Genomic DNA, 24075 nt, shown 5'->3' on the forward strand with positions numbered 1-24075 from the left:
AGGGACACAACAGATATATACACGTCTTTAGTATTTACTACACATTTACACAGGGTTTTAAAGCATACCTGTCAGCCAAATGTGAAAAGCTTACCTATGGACACCTGATTTCATATGACCTCTATGGCAGAAAGAAATCCTGAAAATTATTCATGATTTTCTAAAGAAACTTCTGTGATTTTGAGTAATATTTGGAAGAAAGGCCTCCATGTGTATGTGGTGGGGGCAGTGGCAAGGAGGAAAGATTTGTCCAGGTTTTTCCTACAGATGTGAAAGTGATAAAAAAAGAAAGTAGTAAAAATATTCCATTTCAGGATAATAGTTTTAAAAATTGAGAACTACAGTTGTTTTCACTCTACAGGAGTTCAGAAAGAAGGGGCTTTAAGCATTTCACATTTTAGACAGTTTGCCTTTTTAGAGCTATATGAACAACGCTTAAAGCAGAGTTTTAATAATTTTCTTCCTATCAACCTCACAAGAAGCTTCCCTCTACAGATTCACCTGGCTGTCTTATTAATATGTGTTCTCATTTTTTAGATTCTATAATTTATCATAAGTCTGGCATTTTGAATTTTTTATATTGTTCTTGCAGCCTTCTGTTTTGTATAGTTGATTATGAATGGATTGACAGTAGAGAGGATGCAAGAACCATCCTGCTCTGTTGAACATTTTAAATATGTTGTTCGTTGTTGTTCAGTGATGCAGTAAATTTTTCTGTTTCTCTTCTCTTTCAGTGGTATTTTTAATACTGGACTCAAAGTATTTCCAGACCTCAACAAAATCTATTCATTTGATGTGAATTTTTTGCTGTAAGTATCTGTCCTCACAGCTGGTTAGAATATTGCCATCCTCAGACCACATGAAAATTTATAATGAACATTTCTGGTTTTGAGAAAAATATAATTTAAGTTTGACAAAGTGGTTTTCCTCAAGCAATATTTCAATGATCATTAGCACCAAATCTGGAAAATGCCAGCTCCCCTAGCACTACACATTTGACCTGAACTAGAGACATGGACACACAGCACATTTATAACACACAACTTCTACAGGCCCTTTGCTTTTGTTTTGGTTTTGCAATGGCTGAATGAATATGAAGTGAGAATAGTGTGACACATGGGACCTGAGCTGGCATACATCCTTCTAACATCAAGTCATCCTATCAAAATTCTTCTAACAAATTTTGCTGGCATGGTGAAGCAAACTGCAGAATAATTTCTAGTAGAAAAAGAATAGGAATGTAAATGGGGACAAGGAGGTCTCCCACTATTATTCTTAAAGGTATTATAGAAACAAAGAGTTCTGCTTTGAACTTTAAAATAAGCAGGAATTTCTTGGTATTTAAAAAGCACAGACAATATCCACCTGTTTTAAACTAAGTCAGAATTTTGTAATCAAGCTGAGGAGGAAGAGTGCTGCAGATGAAGACTTGCAGGCTGAAACAAGGTAAAAGTATCTTGGTCACTTCTTGGTCCCAGAGAGGAGATAGAAATCTTATATTGTAGCAGTTTTCCGCTGGAAGAGAATGCTGGATGGGCTAGACAAAAGGCAATTAAAAATGAGGTTGTTATGTTAAAGGTGACTTGCAAAGATGTGACTGATGATCCAGCACAGGCCATGTTTCAGTGCTGCTAAAGGTGGTTTTAGTTGAGAAGGGTCAGTTCCACTGCATTCATGGTCTGCCACGGGCAAGATGAACCTCAGAGCAGCAGAGGAATGCTGCTTGTTCTGCAAGGAGATCTTCCCTTCCAAGGATGTTCTGAGACCAGAAATAAGCTTTGTTCTAACACACATTCACCTTGGCTGTAGGCCTCCAAGACTGAAACCTGAGCCAGTCAGAGCTCTGAGTGAGATGTAACTACATACTAAAAACTATTAGGGAGTTTCTCAAAGACAAGAAAGGCTTCAGCTTAGATTGAAATCTCTGCTAGACCTACTTCTACATAGTAGAGAGAACCAAGAATTGAACAGGCCAGATGAAGCAAAGCAGTTTATACAACCATCTGTGTTCTTCCTTTACCTAACTCAGTGCCTTTCTAAGTGGCAGAAAGACAAACATTGTTTTACTTCTGCCTTGATATTTTTATAGCAATAAGTAACAAAAGATAAATATAGGTCTTATATGCTACACAGTTTTTCAAGAATAGAACTGTACTTTCAAGGAAGATAGTTCTATGATATATATTTCTAAATATTGCTATTCAATGAAAGACTTTTTGTTTCTTCCATCAAGAAAAAAAATGCTCTCAAAAAATAATAGGCTTCTAAATAATGAATAAGGTATAGCTTGGGTGAAACCCATTCATTATATGACTATTTGCCTTTGAGGTCAAGCAATTTGCAAGTAAACATTTATTTAGAAAAAAATGAACCAATCTGCAAAATTTCAAACCCAAATAACTTGCGGTGGAAACCACCTATCAGGGAAAACTACCTGAAATGAAAATGGTTGTAGTACTGCTCACTGTCAGCACATATATATGCACAAATGTAGCACAGAAAAGGAATGAAGTTATTTCTGGCACATGGGTAATTGTTGACTTCTCAGCCCATGGACTTTATACATGGGCTTTATTAGGCTGTACCCAATGCACAAGCTGAAGAAAAAGAAACCTTTGCACAATAATTTCATTTCTAGACTATAGTATAATTCAGGAAAAATCAGAAAAAGGGCAAACAAATACTTTGTTCTTCCCTCTGTTTCTGCTAGGCTTTTCCTCTCTCCTTTCTCCAGTTTAGTAATAGTAAATCTCTTTAGTTTTCCTTTCTCCCTTTTGTTACAACAGAATTTTGGTCTGAAGATACAATGTACTTATTAAGAAGGCAAAGTAGGAGAAAAAAAAAGTATTTAAGAAATGAGTAGTGAAACACTCCTTTGGACAAGACGTGAGAAGAATCAGTAAGTTATTTCACTTACTAGTGAAAGAGATGTGCTAGATGCACTTCTGTAAAGCTGTAAAGTAAAATGCCTCTGTCCTGAATAAGGCATTATCTGATATCTTATCTGAATTTAGAGAGCAGGATTTCAGCTCTAAATGGGTTGTTCAATTGACACTGCAGCTAATGCTTACTCACTCTGCTCATCCTCTGGCTCATGAGACAGGGCCCTGTCTGTGCCATTGGCCACCATCATCACACAGGCTGGCTCACCTCACCAGAACTACAAAACCCAGTCACCTCATGAGCTAGATTCCTGGGTGCTGGAATATGCTCAGTTCTTCATCCTACATGTATCTTCTGGCCTTAGATATAATTTAACAGGTTATTATTTTAAACTTATTTATTTGAATAAATAAATAAATTTATAATATCATAAATATGGCAATGTAATTTATTTTATAATATGTTAATATTAAAATACATTAAATTCATTAATTTAAATAATTACGTTTTAAGCTTCTATTTATTATCAAGGCAGATAATTAGTAACAAAGCTGTTCTCCAGATGCTCTGTTGGGCAGATGTTTGATTGTGATATTTTGTCTCCTTTTCCAGTGAAATTGCAGATAATCCTTATATGACTTCAGTGCCTGCAAATGCTTTCCATGGGCTTTGTAATGAATCTCTAACCCTGTAAGTTCTTCCAGTTTAAGTCACAAGGCAATCACCTTTCTGGTAGTTGACTATGGCAAAATGTTTAAAAATAAAACTATTCCTGTCCTACTCTCTAGTAGTTTGCAACAGAGAAACATCACAGACAGTATCTATATTCTAGTTTGCATAAATTCTGTACTTTGACAGCTATTTGAATCAGTCCTGCTCTTTTCTTTAAACTGGCTTGACTACAGTAGTTTTTCTATGACCCTAGTGCCAGTGAATGCTTATATTTGAAAAAAAAATCAAAGGAGAAAGTGTGCAAAGTTCTCTCCCTGTAAAGATTCATCAGGGTTATAACTGTGTCTAACTTTATTTGCAACCTCAGTGGTACATACCATGGAAACTAATGGATGGCAAATATCAGAAGAGTTATATTTGAAAGAAGATTCTTAAATAAAGTTCAGTAATGCAAGTCAGTCAATGTGAGACAAAAGAAAGAGCTGATGGGAGTGAAATTACTGTAATGAGTTATGAACTGAACTGGAAGGAAGAGCATTAAAATGCGAACAGATGAATTCTAAAGAAATCCTAAAAAAAATCCTTTTGCTCTAAGGGAGTAAAAGAATGAATTCTAAAAATTTAAAGCGTGCCTGGTAGTAAAATCAGACCTTTTTTGCTAGTTAGTTCCTGTAGCCTTCCTTAAGCAATCCTAACAGGATTTTGTTTCCTTGCTTTTAGTTTAAGATTGGGAAAATTATAGCAAAGTGGTTTAGTCTATCATTGCTGTAAATAGAGGTGGATGGCACACCTGCCACATGGCAACCTTGATTCAGGTGCACTTCTGGGCATCTGTTTGACCTTGCACAGTAACTGCTGCTTCTTCAAGAGATTAAACTTCATCCATCCATGAATGTGCTGTTGCAAAGAAAAATGATGCATAGGATGTTAGGTATTCATGTATTGAAGCAGCCCAGAACACACTGATGTGATTTCTTCTTTGCTTGCAGAAAACTCTACAATAATGGTTTTACCAGTATTCAAGGCCATGCTTTTAATGGGACAAATCTGGATGCTATGTAAGTAGCAGGTAATTCTTTTCTTTCAGAAGAAAAACCGAAACTTCTCTGCTTATTTAAGGCTCTGAAATATCTGTCTTATTTTAATTACTTTAAAGGAGCAAAGAGAGGATGTTAATTTCTGCCAGCAATAACAGTATCATTGCTTAATGTCTTTTGCAGTGTGCTTTCATTTAGTATGTATATCTATAGCTCAGAAATAAAATCATGGCAAGTAATTCCATTGTGAGTTTTGTCCTGGTTTGAAGGTACAGTAAAACTTTGTTTGATCAGTACCTTTTCTAAGACAATTTGGAAGATAATTATGCTTTTTTTTTACAAGAGTGTTTGTGTTCGTAAGTGTAGCACTGATAATGGTAGCAGTTCTTTCACAGGTGTCTCTTACCAGCAAGAAAGAGAGTGGTGTAAGGTGCTGGGAGCAAGTCAGAGGAACCAGTCACTTACACTGGAAATGAGATGTACATCTCAAAAGCATGAATCAACCTTTTCCTATTTCCCAACTTCTTACTGTATTTCCTGAAAAAATAATCTTTAGTGAGTGAACATCCTTTTTAAACCATACCCAAAATCATCTGCTTCAATCATTAAGAGAGAATAAATCTCAATTCTAGTGACCCCATTCACTTTGGCAGAGCTTACTGTTGTCCTACAGAGGTTTGACCAAAAACTCTGTCACTCTTATGAATAAAGAGGTTTCTTCATCATGAGCTCTTAAATTAACCAGAGAGACATGAGGATAGATATGATTCTTTTTAGTGCTTTATTTTAAATTAGGCTTAAATTCTATAAGAATTCCATAAGAGCATCCTTCACATAGTCCTAATCTTTCCAAACTGCCTATTTTATCTTAGCAGCTAGCTAGACTTCCTAAGTCTGAAAGGTTTGAGTTAAACCAAAGACCTGGAATAGATCTGATTTTATTCACACTAGTTCAGTTACTTTGAAGTTCCACATGAAAAAGGAAGTTTTCCATGATGACATAGTGCTTGTACTAGTGCCCACAGAAATTGCAAGATGTAAAATATGACAAAAATAAAGCCAGTGTCTTGACTGAATCCCTCTAAAACTGCATGCAGCAATACTCAGAAACTTTCCAAGCCTTGGCCATTATATTAACTGTGTTGGCTCTTCCACTTCTTACATTTTGACAAAACACAGGTTGGGCACTATTTTGTAGCAATTTTTCTTGATGCTTCTCTCATAGTATGCAGGTACTGTTGCTTCTGTCTTCTTTGGAATTCTCCTTATTATTAAAAAAATCAAAATAAAATGTAGTTTGAGAAGCTCTGGAGTCCTAAAAATCTGCTTTATTGAACTGGGAAGGAGAAAAGCAGACAGCACATACTAGCCTCTGTAGATACTGTTTGTTGTCATCATATTACAAGGGTTCCATATTGCTATACTTTCATACCTCCTTGATGTTTCTTGTAGGCAGCTCCTCTGGGCACTAACTCATCCTTCTTCTCCCAGCAGCCAGCTGACTCCAGGCTCCCACCAATCCTCTCTTTTATAACACTCTTCTGATTGGCTACAGCTGTGGCCTGTTAACATCAGGCCTGCTCCTAATCCTTAATAATTGGCTCAGCTGCAACTCTTTAAGATTACATTCTATATTTCCTTTATTTACTTATGTTCTATCCCCCTATGCTGTTTGCTTATTTTTAGAAAAAAAAAAATTATTTAGTGTTCTTTAAAGATACGTAAGTATTTTTAAAGGCGGAGAGTAGAGGGCTTTACAGAGAGATCTGGACAAACTTGAGAGCTGGGCCATCACCATCTATATTGAATTTAACAAGAACAATTGCTGGATTCTCCATCTGGCACGGTGTAATCCTGGTTATACATACAAAGTGGGAGGCTGGAGAGCAGCCCCACAGAAGTAGAACTAGGGGCCCTGGTTGATGGCAAGTTGAACCTGAGCCAGCAGTGCCCTGGCAGCCAGGAGGGCCAGCCCTGCCCTGGGGTGCATCAGGCACAGCATCAGCAGCCAGCAAGGCCGGGGATTGTCCTGCTCTGCTCTGCATTGGGGCAGCCTCACCTCCAGGGCTGGGGGCAGATTTGGGTGCCACAATATGAGCAAGATATCAAACTCTTTAAGTGTGTCCAAAGAAGAGAAGCCAAGATGGTGAAAGGCCTTGAGGGCAAGACTTATGAGGAGTGGCTGTGGTAACTTGGCTTATTCAGCCTGGAGAAGGGGAACATGAGGGGGAGATCTGGTGGCAGCCCACAGCTTCCTCAAGGGGGGCAGTGGGGGATGCTGATCTCTCTCTGGTGACCAGTGATAGGAGACAAGAGAGCAGAATGAACCGGCATCAGGGGAAGTTCAATTGACATTAGGTGAAGGTCCTTCAGCAGGAGGGTGGTCAGTCACAGGAACAGGCTCCCCAGGGGAGTGGTCACAGCACCAAGACAGAGTTCAAATTGCATCTGGATGATGGTCATGGTCACAATTTTGTTTTTCATCATCCTGCAAGGACTAGGGAGTTGGACCCCATCATGCTTATGGGTCCCTTCCAACCTGGTAATTTCTGTGATTTATGACCCTAAGTGAATCCTACCACAGACTGACTATGATGCACTAGTCAATCAAATTTTAAAAGAAAATAAAACAACAAACAACCAACAGAATAACCAAAACTAGACTTATGTTCATGGGTTTATCTACCAGCAGTAAAAATGGTTTATTACAACAAACACTTTTCTCCTAATTAAATCATATGACATCTACTTGGAGCAGAGCACTACTCTAGATATACAAGGCAAACAAGGGAGCTGAACATGAGTGGTAAAGACTTAATCTGTTTGATAAACTACACTGAAATTTCTAAACTAATTTTCTGAAGTAGTTTGGTTACCTTACAACAGGATAGAGTATAATTTTGCTAAGTGCAAGCTTGGAGATTTGTTGTTTCTAGCAGCAGCATTAAGTTAATGTAAGAGGCAAATATTTAATTTTTTCTATTCTGACATTTCTAATTTGAACTCCTGTTTATCTACCACTGTATAGTGAATGAAGTGCCTGTTTTTCTCTGGGTCTGATCCAAGAGCATTTGAATTTAACAAAAATAGGAGCAAAAATAAACTAATAGGAAAAGGGTGAGGGAAATTTGAATGTGTTTTGAATGAGTATCTCAAGGACAAAAGTAAGTAACAAAGCAAAACAATCAAAAACAATAATAAACTTTTGCAAATTATTCAAAGACTTAGTGTTCCATCCATAAATCAGAAGACATTTTGGGAATCTTGGAGGCTATCTTCTACTATGCATTATGCCTTTCTGCTACTCTTGCTGTATTAAAATGCCTATTAATTAAAGGGAGCCAAAAAATTAATATAGAGGTATAAGTGAAAAATCACGGATAAAGGGTTTCCATTATCATACTGAATAATAGCACTACCTAGGTGATCTTGTCATCCAGCAAGGATCCACAGTACTGCTGTGTAGGTTTCATAAGGGCAGGGAAAGCAGGAACGAGGAATGAAGGGCTGAGGGATACTTTTACTGAAAGCATTCATCTGACACTCGAATCTCTCATCTTCACCCATCATTAAGTCCCAAACTGCATCACTCCTGCAAAGTAGTGCTGCTGCACCAATGTTTATTTCTGTAAGTTAATTGGTGAGGAAAGAAGAGTTTTTAAAAGATATTTTCAGTGAATGGCAAAATATATTTGTGATGAGCTTTTACAGAACTATCTAAATTACTGAAGTGGAAAGTGTGCAATCTCAAAATCTAATCACAAAAATAAACCCCAAAAGAATATATTTACTTTAATATACACTTTCAGGGTTCACTTATAATGCTTGGCACAGCTCAGAGTTAAGATAAACAATTGTGTGGAAAAATCATATGATGAATCCTTAGTACTGCTCACTTGCATCTTTCTTACCTGTTCTCCTTTTCTTTAACCTTCATTTTATAACCCAGCTGGATGTATATATTTTACATAGCATTTGAAATGTCCTGTTGGTGTTTTGTGCCCTCAGAAGGTCCTGCTCAGCATCCTGCAGCCATGGAGTTTTCTGGTGTGGTCGAGGCTTAAAGCAACATTCTTCCTACTTACCCCTGACCCCCATAGAGACTGTTGGACACAAGTATAGGTGCTTTACTGCTCTGACTGGATTGAAAAACATGAAAAAGGGCCTTCATTTACTTAGAGCACTACAAAAACATCAGAATCTCTTACTCCAGATTCTGCACTACTGCTACAGATTTCCTGTAGTTTGCACTGAGGTATTCATGTCTATCTGATTGCCATCTACCAACTCTCCAAAATTACAATTATTCTAGTGTCCCCACTGAGGCTAGATATTACACATAACTATGTGATTTGTAAAACTTCTAAGATTTGTTTAGACATGTTGATACCATTGTTGTAGTTTTCTCTTCTGCAGGGAATTTAAATGACATTCAGTACCATTTAACTAGCAGTAACAGCAGGATTAATGGCACTTTCAGAAGGAACTGACTCTACATGAGCTTTTTTTCGTCAAATTATTATTTACCAAGGTCTTATTCTTTCCATCTAAAAGCAGTACCTATCAAAATAAAAGGGCCTAAGCAACTGAAACCAATTAGCATCAGGAAATTGTACATTCTGATGGGCTTGACTCATTGATGTGAAAACTGGCAGCTAACACTGCAGCCCCTCCTTAGTAACACATGGCTCTGTACTTCCCAAAGTCTCTAGCTGTTTCTATTTGTAACTTTGAAGATTTTTATCAGACATATCAGCTATTATATTTCAGGTTTATTAGTCACTATGGTACTCAAACATCAGGGGAAAATATTTCAAAATTGGACAAGTAATTAAGTGGTTGTATAATAGTGTCTAGTTACTAAAGCAGACAGGTTTTATTAGGTTAAGCAGGTTTTTGTGTCCTTCAACACTACAACCTAGATGTTGAAATCTTGGATTAAATCTTAACTGTTGCTCTGGTATTAATTTTTGTATTAGTTTTACAGACAAAATCACAAGGAAATTTGCACACTAATGGAAATGATCAGAACAATAATGTGCCATTTAGAGAATATGAAAATCAGTTCTCAGAAAACACAAACACCGGGTGATGCTAGAATGCCATATATTAATAAAGAATGAAAGCTTATTTAAAACAGCAACAGCTAAGAAGGTGATGTAAACTATTTTCCTCTGTCAGAAACAAGGTTTATGGCATGAGTAATGTCCAATGAATAGCATGCCAGAAGCATTATTTGGCTCCCTAAGACTTTCTGTTGTGTAACCCAGATGAAGTGCATTTACTTCTCATTTCTTACTATGGTGATCAATATAAACTTATATCCAGTGAATGTTATGAAAAATTTGCCAATGACTTCAACCAGGACAGGATTAGAATATTAACTTAATTTTTTCCACACCACAGCTAGCCAGCTGGGCAAGGGAAGGGATTGTCCTGCTCTGCTCTGGTGCAGCCTCACTGTGAGCAGTTTTGGTCACAACATAAGATATTAAACTATTAGAGAGTGTCCAAAGGAGGGCTGGATGGTGAAGGACCTTGAAGGGATGTATGAGGAGCAGCTGAGGTCACTTGGTGTGTTCAGCCTGGAGGAGACCGAGGGGAGACCTCATTCCAGTCACAACTTCCTCGTGAGGGAAAGAGAAGAGAAAGACACTGAATTCTTCTCTGTGGTACCCAGTGACAGGACAGGAAGGAATGGCCTGAAGTTTTGTCATATGAGTTTAGGTTGGATATTAGAAAAAGGTACCTCATCCAAGGGTGGCTGGGCACTGGAACAGGCTCCTCAGGGAAGTAGTCACAGCACCAAGCCTGATGGAGTTCCAGAAGTGTTTAGACAACAGGCGCATGGTGTGACTCTTGGGGCTGTTCTTTGCAGGGCCAGAAGTTGGATTTTGATGATCCTTGTGGGTGCCTTCCAACTCAGAATGTTCTGTGACTCAGTGAACTTCACAGACACCCTCTGACATGTGTTGTGACCACCTTCCTGTTGCACTTTTTATCTTACTAGCTACATCCCAAGCTAACTTGTGAATGTTTATAATGGGGTACCAAACATCCCATTCTTTCCTTACTGTTCTTATAACAAAACTTCAGTCTTAACTTTTGGCTTGTATATAGAAACTTCCACTTGACTATGGAGATTTTAAAGCATTTAAAAATTTTATTGATCTCACAACATGGAGGAAATTGTTTTCCTGTTTGCTCATGATGTGCTCCATCTGTAATTCCCCATACCCCATTCTGATGAACAAAACCAAAACTATTTGACCTCATCCTCACACATATGTACTTGGAGATAGTGTATAGGCACGTGCCCTTATGTGTATGACAGTGAGAGAAAAAATTTGGAACAAAGATAATAAATAAATCAGCAAAAATAAAGTATTTGTTGAGGAATTTAATTGCTTTTCAAAATGGAAAACCTGTATTTTGTTTCTTGTGTACTCAGAAAATGAAGTAACTGATTATGTTTCAGTGTGTGGTTGGGAAAGGATGGCCTTTATACATTTTGCCTTTATACATCTGTGCAGGCAAGTAAACTCAAGATCTTCAGTAACCTATGGATAACTACTTCCAAATCACTGTATTTTGTTTGTTTCTGCAGCTATCTGCACAAGAACAAATACCTCAAAGTTATCAATGATGATGCATTTCTTGGAGTGTACAGTGGACCAACTCTACTGTAAGTAGGTGAAAATGAACTAGAGAAAGCTTTAAAAATAATACTGTTTTAGCTTACAATTTCTTCACAACCATTAGCATCAGAGCAGCAGGGACAGGAATGTCATGTTTACAAAAATAACACCAGCAACAAAGCCTGCGCTTTAGGGAACTGATTTATGAAATGCTTGCATCCTACATTCCATATACTGTTCCTACCAAATACTCTTATGCAAGATTCTATATTACATCTATATTACATCTTGTCTTGTGGTTGTACAATTGTAATACAAAAGAAGGACTCTTTTTACAGGTGAGAGCCTGCAGAAGCACAGATTTTTGACTCTTGATTATTGTGGATATTTAAAGCATCAGTGTTGTTGTAGTTGTTATGCTAGACAGGTGAACAAGTAATAATATGCTGCAAAAGGTTGTGGGTGGTTAATTGTATGCTGTAAGAGCCAGATAAGCTTCCTGAGCAAAGGCTAGCTTGGAGATGTAACAGTTACACAAAACCTCTTGGTTTAGGGGCTAGAGATGCTTTCCCAGGATGTGCCTATCTAAAAAAAAAAACAACTCCTAAAAACTAAAGAACTTCCTTTTTACCCTGTTTTCAAGTTAGATATCTCAAATGACTTGAATTTTTTCTAGTCCTCCATAACTACTGTGCTATCCCAGCTACCACTGATCCTTGATCTCAGGACATGTTTTATACTTGCAGTCTCAACAGCCAGCTATCCATCTCCTCTTAGAATGATACACTTTCATGGCTAATAGGAGTCCTAGCAGTACTTACAACTAAAGAGAGATGTGGTACTTACTATAGTGTCATTACAGAGAGAGGTATTGCTTCTCAAAGGCAGAAGGCCAGAAATGGCATGTCAGCACAGTAAATCAACAGTGGATTGAAAAAGCCAGAGTATTTCACAACCCGATACCTTGTTATGTAAGTCCTAAGACAGAGCTCCTAGGATGGTGTCACAGTTTAACACTGGCCTGCACCTCAGCTCCACACAGCCATGTATTTGCCCCTGCACCCAATGGGATGAGGGAAACAACTGGAAGGATAAAAATGAGAAAAATCATGGGTTGAGATAATGTTTTAATAATTAAAAAAGGGATGTTGAAAAAAAAAAATCAGAGGGTCAAGAAAACAAACCAAACCCAAGAACAACAAGTGATGTAACAAAATTGCTTACCACCAGCCCACTGATTCCCAGCCAGTCCCCTGGCAATGGCAGTCTTGGCAAATGTCCACCCAGTCTGTAGTGCTGAGCATGATTTGGTAAGGTCTGGAATATCTCTTGGTCAGCTGGGGTCACCAGTCCTGGCTATCCTCTCCCAAATGCTTGTGCACCCTTAACCTCCTCACTGGTCAGATACTGGGAAAAACAAGTGTGTAAGTACTGCCCAGGGAGAGCTAAAACACCCTTGTATTATCAACACTATTTTCACTTCCAAATCAAAAACATAGCCCCATACTAGCTACTGCAAAGAAACTTAACTCTATGCCAACCAAAACCAGTACAGAATTAATAATTCATATTATTGGCTTTTAATTATATTTTATTGTAATTTTAATAGCAGCTTAGGGGCTTGTGTTACCCACAGATAACCAGGAATTATTCTGCATGTATGATGTGGAAAAGGTTTGCCATAAAATGAGCAACAATTTAAAGTGAAATCCTTCCACCTGGACAGATCTCTTAGCTGATTTTCAGGAACTAGAATTACTTTAACAGGAACAAAAGAGTTTGTGACACTCCCACATATGCATTACCTTATGAGGGCTGAAGTCAAAAGATGAAAACTGAGTGAAAACCTAGTATTTGTGGTTGTGTCATGTCAATGGCCATTAACATCTCCCACAGGCAACAAAAATGTCCTTGCAATTGGTGCCTTAGTACACACCCCCACTATGCCATCATGACCAATGAGTTACTTACAGAGAGACCACACATTTGTTAACTAGGGTAACAGTCTGAAAAGTCTGACCAATACAGCCCTTTCATATTCCCTTAGGCAGTGAAAACAACTTAGCTTGTTCTAAGGAATCGTTTGTTAAATAATTTTTTGTTCAGGCACCCTGCTGCTTTACTTCCAAACTGTTTCATCTTGAAAATTAACTCTATGGAAAATTATTGTGAGAATATTGTTTTTTTTTTCTGGGACAATGAATGACATTGCTTCTAGTGGCAGCAATATTCACCAAAAAAAAAAAAAAAAAATTAAAAAGGGAACATTTACAGCACTCTAAAGAGAAATTCTGTCTTGCCTCCTTGCCTCCCTATCAAGCTGGCAGAAGTTATTGTCTGGAGTTCCCTATATGCACTCTTCAGGTGAGATAGGAATTTATGGTAGTTGGAATGTGTGCCTCAGAGATCATGCTTTTTTTCTGATCAGGATTTCAGCAGCAACAGCAACTTAAACGCTGAAATACAGACCATGGATCCACCCTAATGGGGTAATGTTCCATCTTGGCTTTAAAGAAACTTTAATGAGAAAGATTTAACTACAAAGAATTGTGCCTGACTATATATGTATGTTGTGTGAGTTTGGCCATGCTCTCAGACCACCTAATTAAACATACTCAAGTATTGAAAAGCTGGGTAATTTTTTTTCAAATTTGCAGTTTACAACAGCAGAGGAAGCAGGAATTGTGTTCACTGAATAGGGGAAAACAGATGTCAATAATTCTGGTTCCTTTGTCACTGATGTATACTCAGATGTATGTGGATGCATACACTGATTGCTCCCTTTAGAAGACTATTTTAAGACAATGATGACAGCACATTGCTCTTCACCTCAAAATGAAACCTTGGCAAGTATTCAGCAACTCGGTGGACCTGATTTGCTAAATGCAACAAGAGCTGCTGCCGAGAGCAAAAGTTCAACAGAGTACAACAAAAATACAATCAGGCTCATTATTCAATTAGCTTTTGAACAGAGTCCAAATTCAAAATATTACAATCACCCAAGGTACATGTGAGCAGTTAATTATCTGTAGAATGAAGAATTGCGCTTTAAAGCATCATTTCCCAATCTAGGAATGGTTCCTCCCATGGGACATAAGCAAGTCTTTGAGCAAGAGGACCACTCTGTATTTTGCTAATCAAACAATGCCTATTTTTAGATTTAAAAAATCTTTCACTAAAGTTAAAATAGTATGTGTAGTTTAAGCCCATCTATTATATATTCCATGCTTTAGCTATTCCAGTTGTCAGAACTTTGTATATTATTAGGTAAAAAGTCTCAATTGTACTATGATGCATTCAATCTCATTTTCTTAACTGTCTTTTAAATTATTGCTATTACTGGATTTCAAACTACAATAGCATGCTTCCAGCAATGAAAAGGATTATTGACAAAAGCTAATATCACTTAGATCTAGTTCTGAAATAGTGACTTCATAAAACCAACAAAGAATTAGACTGAAATATAACAACCCAGGAAAAAGAAAAAAAAAAAAAATCTGAGCAACTGAGTATCTGTTTAACACTTCTATAATATACAGTTGATTCAGAAAACAACATCTGTGAATTCATAAGCTTTGTTTTATTCCCACATTTATCTGAACCTCTCCAATGTGTCCTTAACATTCAATATAATGTGTAAATTTCAGCTGAGATAAGCAACAGCCTAGAAATACAAGAAAATATGAGAGGACGAAACAAAACCACTGCCAAGCCAAAGTGTTGAGACTGGTTGAGAGCACTTTGGTTGCTGTTCCACCTCACAGTGTAGAACTCTACACAAGCACTTGCAGTACCTGAGTGGGCTGCAGACCGTGGCTACTTAAAAGCTCAGGTCTGGTTTGGCTTTAGGCAAGCTGAGAATGTTGCTCACCTGTTCCATAATCCTGAGCATTTGACACCTCCCACAAGAGTGTGTCTGCCTGGTTTCTGTCTCAACCTTGTGGGCATTTGTCAAAGGCCTTGTAGAAGTTCCAGGAGACTTTGAGCAGATCGTAAGTACAATGCTCAGAGAAGTTTGCAAGGCAGGACTTATTTTTACAAAAGCCCCTTACATGCTGAGTTTGCCCAGGTATATCATATTCAGTGTGGCTTCTTTGCTGCCTTTCTGCAGAAGAGCAAAGCTGAAGGTTCCACAATTGTTTTACCAATTCAACTACTTCCTCCTCCAGCTTCAGAACTATTCTGGTGAAAACCATCCAGTCCTTGTGACTTGCTATCAATCATTTTATCAGTTTCCTGCCTAGCTTGCTTTATGGTCACTTCAGTTTGAGACAGATCCTCTTGACAAGTCTATCAAACCTCTTGCCCATTCTCTTGTGTTTCTTTAAGGGTGTAAGCTGTAGCTAGGCAGTGCCAGCAAGACACTCCTACATGCAATGTAAGCACTGTTGTGTTTAAACATCATCTTAGTTATCAATATGATTGGATGTTAATGAGACAGACATAACTGCAGTCAGTTTCCATTTTTCTCAGCAGACCAAAATCAGAACTGATCATCCTTGACTGACTGGGACTGATCATACCCAGCTGATTAGGGCTTGGTAAGAAGCCAGGACAAGAGGAAATCACCTCAAGTTGTGCTGGGGGAGGTTTAGATTGGATATTAGAGAAAGATTTTTTACAGAAGGGCTTGTAAAGCATTGGAACAGTGCTAGATTGATGGCTGGATTGATGGTTGAACTAATGATCTTAAAGGTCTTTTCCAACCTTAATGATTTTATACACTGGCACACAAAGATCATTCAGGATAATGTGTCTTCTCTATGAATGTAGGCACAGATACTATAGTCTGGACAACTCCAACTACTTGGATTCACATGGCTCAGAGGATTAGTAATTATTTATAAATATTTTCAATCTAGTTTGAAGACAGCTGCTATGAGGCTTGAAGTAGATTGTGAATCTGATTAGATCATCATCAAGACTAGATTTGTAAGGTAAAAAAATCCCTGAGAATCCCACACTTTCCTCTTGGCCAGCTGACACACACACAACAAAGTGTGGGCCTAGGTAGAATAACTAAAGAATTATCTTCCATTGGGAGACAGATTGTCACCAGACCCACAGGAAGCTCTTTGATTTGTGATAGCAGTGGTACAGAGAGGTCACAAGGCTTTTTGCTGGCAGACATCACATACCAGCAGTTTAGGGACTTCCCAAACTGGGATTTTGGAAACTTCCAAACTTCTGAGCCATTGTGTTAAATATGGCCTATGGATGGGACAAAGAATCTATTGCTAGCCCTGCACCAAAATTAATCCTAAACCAACAAGAACTTCAAGGCATCTCTTCCTGTAACTTTTCCCCAAGGTCCTCAGTATACAACAGATTGTTTAAAAACAAAACCTACAATACCTGTCTGCTTATATATAAACCCATAGGCACATACACAAAAGAATTCACAGAATTTGGTAAGATAGAACAGAAATTACAGTTTTACAACTAATTCTTCCAAGCCCTTCTTTTCACTGAATAAATGTTTCTTTCACACTTATAACATCACTTGGTAACACTGTTGAGTTGCCACAGACTTTGCATGTTCACCTCTGCTCCCTGGGAAATTGCTTCCACAACTGGAGCCCTGCTACTCCCTTCTGTTCACAGCCCTCCAGGAGCTGCAGCTCCATTCCCTGTGCATGCAGAGAAACTCCTCTCGGCAGCTGTTTCCAAACCATGAGCCCTTGTCCCCCAGGGTGTTCTTGGTGACCCAGACAATTCTCATGGGAATGTTCCCATTTCTGATGGGAATGTTTCTGATGGGAATGTGAATAAAACCAAACCAAAAAGGTACATTGTTCTTGTTACTTAGCTTTTTGGCCTACGTGATGAACCACGGCACTGATTTTCACAATTATGCAGCTGTGTAAAAAATTATGCCTTCTCTTATTTTTAAGTCTCTTGCCTCACATTCTTAAGTGTGTTTGGAACTCCATTCTTTAGAACTCCACTGAGTTCCAAAACTCATCTCACAAGAGTGAATAATCATTATCAATCCCCTTCACAATCTGCATAGCACTATAGTCTACTACTGCTGCTTCCAGACATAGCTGTTCCCAAGAGAAAAGTCCTCATCTGCACCTTATTACTTCATATATAAACAACTTGAAACTTTTATCATCCTAGTTGCAGCTTTCTATGCTCTTATTACAACTGCATATACTATTTTTAGAACTGCAGGTAATATTTAAGTTACAGTCAGACTAGATTTACAAAGTGAAGTTTTCTTGCTCCATCTTCTATTTCTTTCCCAAGAATTCTCAGCATTCCATTTTCCTTCAACATTACTAAAAACACTGATCTGACATTTGCAGAGGACTCCAAGAACTTTCCAGAGTGCTAGCTAAATTAAACCCCACTGTCATCCATGTAAGGTTGAAATTGCCTTTTTTCCTAAATGTACTTTACATTCATTAATTTTGAAGCATATTATTTCTCTGCTCAGTCATGTACTATTGCAGAAGCCTTCTGCTTCTTTAGACAATCAGGTTTAGCTTTCACTACCTTGTATTACTTTGTACCAAAAACAAGCTTTGTTGCAGCTCCTCTCACTTCCTTCCCAGACTGTTTATGAGTATTTCAGTAGTACCAGAGCCAGCCTCACCTGTGTGGGCCCTGCTGCAGTGACCTGTATACTCAGATACCAATTAATCCTCCATTCTTCCTCTCACATGAAGTCTTGTCATCTGTTCTCAGGCTTTTGGCTTTTACCCCACTCTCTTTATTTTTCATTTAATCCAGGAGAGACATTCCCCTTGTCACATAACAGATTAGTTACCTCAACAGCCCTTGATATCTGATTTTGTCAAGGCTTGTCAGAATTCCCAACTCACTGCACAAACAAGATCATCTTTCTCTATAAGCTTGTGCCAGCACATCTTCAAAAAACACTCAAGAGTTTGTGAGTTGTAATTTCCCTTTCAAAGAGTCTTAGCCTCTCCCATCACTGTTTAACCTACCTGCAGATAGCTGCCACAGCCATAAGAACTTGATGGAGACCCATGAGGGTCGCTGAAAAGCCAGCCTTGTCTTGGTAAGATCTACCCCAAGATCTAATTTACCAAGATGTTTTGCTGCAGAAGAAGGAAAAGCATTGCCAGCAGGTCAGGGCAGGTGATCCTGCCCCTCTGCTCAGCCCTGGTGAGGCCACAGCTGGAGTGCTGTGTCCAGCTCTGGCTCCTCAGGCCAAGAGACTTGGAGCTGCTGACACAGGTCCAGTGGAGAGCAACAAAGATGATTAAGGCTCTGGAGCATCTCTCTCAGGAGGAAAGGCTCAGGGAGCTGGGCCTGTTCAGCCTTGAGAAGAAATGACTGAGAGGGGACCTCATCATACATCTGAAAAAATTTCTTTGTTGTGAGAGTGCTCAAATGCCATAACACAATGCTAAGGAGGCTGTGGAGTCTCCTGACCTGGAGATGCTGAGAAGTCAATGGGGGACAGCTCAGAGCAACCTGCTCCAGGTGACCCTGGTTTGATCCAGGAGGTCAAATTGGATGATTTGGAAGCTCAACTACTCTGTGATCCTTTAGAATGTAAAATGATAGCAGACAATATTCAGACTTCTCTAAGAGCCATTTCAGGCTGTCGGTAGAAATACCTATGAAAAAGGACTCCAGAAGAACAAAAAAGAATTTCATGTCGTTGAAATTAATTAGTTGTGACATATTAAAGAACATATGATAGTTAGGGAGCTTTTAGAAATGAAAAAGTCCTCCTACTAAAAGGAGCAGCATTTTCTAACTCAATTTAAAAACAAATACAAACAAACCAAAAGGAAAAAAGAAAAAACAGAGCAAACCCAAATGTTGTAGACATTTAAAAGTTGTTTAAAGCATAAAATTGGTTCCAATTTCCTTTTGGGTTCAAGAAACCAGACAGTGAGCAAGACTTCTAGAGGGATAAGAAAGTGTAGAAAAACTAGATTTATTATGAGAGTGTTCGTGACAAAACAATGCTCAAACGATGCTCCCACCCTAGAACTCTTCTTACAGATTTACTTCTTCACAGACTGTAATTCTAAAAACATCTTAACTTCAAGTGTCACTAGAAGAGGTTTTGGGACAAAGCAAAAACTGAGTAGGAAACACTAGCAGGATGAGGTGAAACTCACCGGGCAGTCAGAAAGGAAAGCCACCTCCCCATCAACTGTGCATCATCTCTCTCATAGTCCACCTCAGCAGACAAGTAGAAAGCAACAAACGTTGCTGAATCTCTCAGTTTTCTGAGAGATTCAGGATGGATGACAATAGAAGATTTGAATTTCGGTATATAGAGAATATTCTTGTAGGAATTGCAATGCTTTCTATTAAAGTGTGCCAATAGGTTAAAATTGATCTAATGAAGTCTAAGAGAATATAACTCTTCTAATGGAAGATGTGATTTCTTTTAGGAATTTTTAAAACTGTGTGGTTGCATATGTATTTGTATCTGGTTGGCTTTAAAGGTGTAATTTTAAAAGTCATGATATTTCTTTATAATACATATTCTGTGCTAAAAGACACAGAATGTGTCTTAAAGACAAGAGCTTTAAAAGACAGTGAAAATCATAGAGAAGTGAACAGCCTTCTTGAATTTGAATGGTATCAGAACTTAGCAAGGCAATATAAACCCCCCACCTCCTTAGGATTTGATTTTTACTGTAGAATTCTGTGAAACTCCTGAAGAACAGTAACGATATGAGAAAAAAAAAAACTGATCTAGTAATTTTTTTCTTTCTTAGGGACGTCTCCAGAACAGCTGTTGCCAACCTTCCAGCCAAAGGATTGGAAAGCCTGAAAGAACTAATGGCCAAAAATACGTGGACTTTAAAGAAATTACCAGCTGTAAAGGTATTTCTTCAGCTAATGCGAGCTGACCTATCATACCCAAGTCACTGCTGTGCTTTCAAGAGCTGGAAAAAAAAAAGTGGGTGAGTTTCACTAACTGGCATTTATTTTCTAAAATATATCAGTAAAAACAATGTTTATAAAAATACATCTACGGGCACTTTTGTAACAATTTCTTCTAGGTATAGACAATGTTCTTTGAAAAAGGTTACAATTGCGAAGTGCAGAACAATTTTTTTATAAGTCCTTTTGTAGCAGTTCCTCCTCTGGTTGAGCCCAGAATTAAGGTGAAACAAAAAAGAAAAGGGTAATGTTCTACAGCAAGGCCTGGGAAAAAAGTGTTGGATAGGTTATAGTCTCAAGTCTCATGTTTTCTAACTGGAAAGCTGTTAACTACTGAAAATTTTTTGACTGCAAATACTGCTGCAACACATCATGAGGTACAGAATTCCAAATTCCAGCACTGCTAGTTAGCTGTAAAGAAGATAGTGAACAGAAATTAGACTGATGGAATTTCTGGGAGAAGCAACAGTGGAAAAGAAAGTAATATTGTATGTATTATACATGAAGTTATAAAGAGTAAATAAATGTCTTCTTACTTACTAAGAATGTAGATCTCAAAAAAGAAGATGGATTATGGACATCAAACAAGTAAAATTAGTGCTGGGGATAAAATTAAAAATACAGTTAAATAAAAATAGCCCAGAAAAGCTATAGTGTTTTAGGGTCAGTTAACAAAAATATATTCAATCACATTTTTATAGCTACATTTTCATCCAGGATGATCTGCTTTTGAAGCATTCCCTTTGTTCACAATCTGTACACCAGTCAGACTGTAAATGCCAGCAGTGATTTCCCCCTCTACTCTTTCAGGATCCTGGAGTACCTGACGTGTAACCAGAGCAGCCACAGCTTTCAGAAGAGATCAGTCAAGACTCTCAGAGACCCATTTTACAAAGATTATGCAGAAGAATACACAGACCACACCAACGCTGTGTATGACACAAACACCAAGTTCACAAGTTTTCATGAAAATCCCCATTATTATATTTTTTTGGAGGAGCATGGAGATGGAAATCTTGGCTTTGGCAAAGAGCTCAAGAACCCTCAAATGGAAGATGTGCAGACCTTTGACAGTCATTATGACTATCCTGTCTGTGGAGGCAATGAAGACGTAATATGCACGCCAGAGCCTGATGAGTTTAATCCCTGTGAGGATATAATGGGATATCAGTTTCTGAGGATTGTGGTGTGGTTTGTGAACCTGCTTGCCATCCTAGGCAACATTTTTGTTCTTTTCATCCTTCTCACCAGTCATTATAAACTGACTGTACCTCGCTTTTTGATGTGTAACTTGGCCTTTGCTGACTTTTGCATGGGGCTATACCTCCTCCTGATCGCTTCAGTGGATCTCTACACCAGGTCAGAGTACTACAACCACGCCATAGAGTGGCAGACGGGGCCTGGCTGCAACACAGCCGGGTTCTTCACGGTCTTTGCCAGCGAGCTGTCTGTGTACACCCTGACCATGATCACCCTGGAGCGCTGGTACGCCATCACCTTCGCCATGCGGCCCGACCGCAAGATCCGCCTGCGGCACGCCGTGCTCGTCATGCTGGCAGGGTGGCTCTCCTGCATCCTGCTCGCCCTCCTGCCACTGCTCGGAGTCAGCAGCTACAGCAAAGTCAGCATCTGCTTGCCCATGGACACGGAAACGCCAGTGGCTGAAGCCTACATTGTGTTTGTTTTAATATGTAACATTATTGCTTTCATCATCATTTGTGCCTGCTACATAAAAATCTACGTAACTGTGCGAAACCCCCAGTACAAGTCAGGGGACAAAGACACCAAAATTGCCAAGAGGATGGCTGTGTTGATTTTCACAGACTTTCTGTGCATGGCTCCCATCTCTTTCCATGCTTTATCTGCCATTATGAACAAACCACTGATAACTGTCTCCAATTCCAAGATTTTGCTGGTACTTTTCTACCCGCTCAATTCTTGTGCCAACCCCTTCCTTTACGCTATTTTCACCAAAGCTTTCCGCAGAGATGTGTTCATCCTGCTAAGCAAGTTTGGCATATGTGAGCATCAGGCTCAAGTCTACAGAGGTCAGACAGTCTCAGCCAAAAACAGCAGTGGGTCTTATGGGCAGAGAATCAGCCGAGGGATAGGTCAGGCTCTTACAAGCATTCAAGACCCAGTGAATGATTACCTTCCCGCTGTGACGATGCAGAACCAAATTCTCATAGAAGAATGCAAGCAAACTGAGCTCTAACATCTCAAAGTATCACAGCCAAAACCTGGGCAAGAGGTGATTGTGCATATGTGAATCAAGTGAAAAGATAATATTGTCCATATCCTTTTCCCCTAGGTTATGCTTTGCTATAGCTGAAAGTACCTCTGGAGTGGTCTTCTTTCAGACAAACCACTAATTTGAAACTCTTATCAGTGCAGGGCAAAGCACATGGTCCTGATGATAATTCTAGAAGTAGATGTGAATGCTCTACTCAAATAGGAAAATTTTATATATATATATATATATAAAATATAAAATATACCCCCATCTTAAAAAAAAAAAAAAGAAAGAAGCCCAACAGTAAGACTTGGGGGTAACTTACATAACTTATATGACTGAAAAAAATTGGATGAAGTTGGATAATTAAAATCATATTTAAAAAAAAATTAAAGGTTAAAACTCTTAAAACACCTATATGTCAAAAGGTTGGGTTTTTTTTCTAACAGCAAATTTCTAAAACTTCCACCAGGCCTAAAATGGAAGAGGTTTCTTCTCATTCTGTCATCCTGACCTGAAATAAATCTAGTCTTTTGTTTGCTGTTTAGTTTGGTGTGGTGGGAAAACAAGCTTCTTCTTCATACTGCCTTTATAGTGGTAAAAGGCAAATTATGGCTGATTTTGCAGCTGCTCATAAGGTGACAGGTAAGAAAAATTAGGGCATTTGCGTTCATTACTATCACTCTCTCACTTTTGGATAAATCTATTTAGGAGCTGGTTTATTTGAATTTGTTTTGAAGACCAGGCTATCCAGTCAAGTTAATGATGGTTGTTTAGGTTTTTTCGGATGACTGATCCAGTTTGTTACCATATTTCAGTGCTGTTTTATCTGAGCATGTTTATTGCCCTGAACACCCTGCTTTCTTACCACTTCTGCTGTCCCTACTTACCTCTCCCTCACAGGGCAGAACTTTCCTTAGAGCCTTTTCTATGTTGAGCCACCTCAAACCTCAACTTAGACCAAGGGAGTGGATCACACCTTTAGGTTCCTTCTTGCCATACAGTTTACTGCATTGAAGGCTGACTTCTAGCTCCTCAGCATGTTTTGAGAACATCTATCTTGTAGTGAGATCTGTAAACTATGAGAATCCCATAGTTATCCTCTGGCTGACCACAGCCTGCTGTAGCTGGGACATATGCTCTCCACAGCGTGTTAAGGAAATCCATGCTCAGACCCAAGGAAAAACCCCCAGTCTACAGCATTAGAGCATCCTTTTGCCCTACCTGCTGCTAGATGGGGCCAGACCAAGGGTAAGCTTGGCTGCGCTTGGCTCATTCTTACACCACAAACAAACAAACAGAGGCCTGGCCCTCCACCTCCTGCAGACACCAGGACTCAGGGCAGGAGCTGCTCTGCACCAGCTGCATTGTTAACACCAGAGTGGCCTGAGTGCCTGGCTTTGCTGGCAGGATCACACCTGGTCCCAGCCAGCTCCACAGACTGGCTCTGCAGAACTGCTACCAAGGTTACCATGGATCATTTCACTCAGCTATTTGAAAGCCTTGGCATAAGAATGGAAAATACTGTGTGAATATTTGCCTGCAGGTAGGTATTTTTAAATTAATTTTGTAATATCTATGCTGGTTTTCATGGAATTATAGTCTTTGAGGAACTAAATTAAATTGATCAGACAATAGTCAGGGATTATATAATATGGGCTACTAGTATCCAAAAAACATAATGGTAAAGCAGTCTGAACTGCTGGCTACTGCAGCTGGAAACAGA

At 38.8% G+C, this 24075-nt stretch overlaps 1 protein-coding gene across 1 annotated transcript in view; it reads left to right on the top strand.

Moving 5' to 3' along the window:
• TSHR (thyroid stimulating hormone receptor) overlaps window positions 1-22331 on the top strand; it is a 44392-nt gene extending 22061 nt beyond the window's left edge. The window contains exons 5-10 of the mRNA XM_058807318.1: window positions 735-809; window positions 3496-3573; window positions 4545-4613; window positions 11200-11277; window positions 19948-20136; window positions 20927-22331. Of these exons, the coding sequence (XP_058663301.1) occupies window positions 735-809; window positions 3496-3573; window positions 4545-4613; window positions 11200-11277; window positions 19948-20136; window positions 20927-22331 (1894 nt within the window). The remainder of the gene's footprint in view (window positions 1-734; window positions 810-3495; window positions 3574-4544; window positions 4614-11199; window positions 11278-19947; window positions 20137-20926) is intronic.
• The last annotated feature ends 1744 nt before the right edge of the window (window positions 22332-24075 follow it).

This window comes from Ammospiza caudacuta, chromosome 6 (assembly GCF_027887145.1).
Source record: "Ammospiza caudacuta isolate bAmmCau1 chromosome 6, bAmmCau1.pri, whole genome shotgun sequence".
Lineage (NCBI taxonomy): Eukaryota > Metazoa > Chordata > Aves > Passeriformes > Passerellidae > Ammospiza > Ammospiza caudacuta.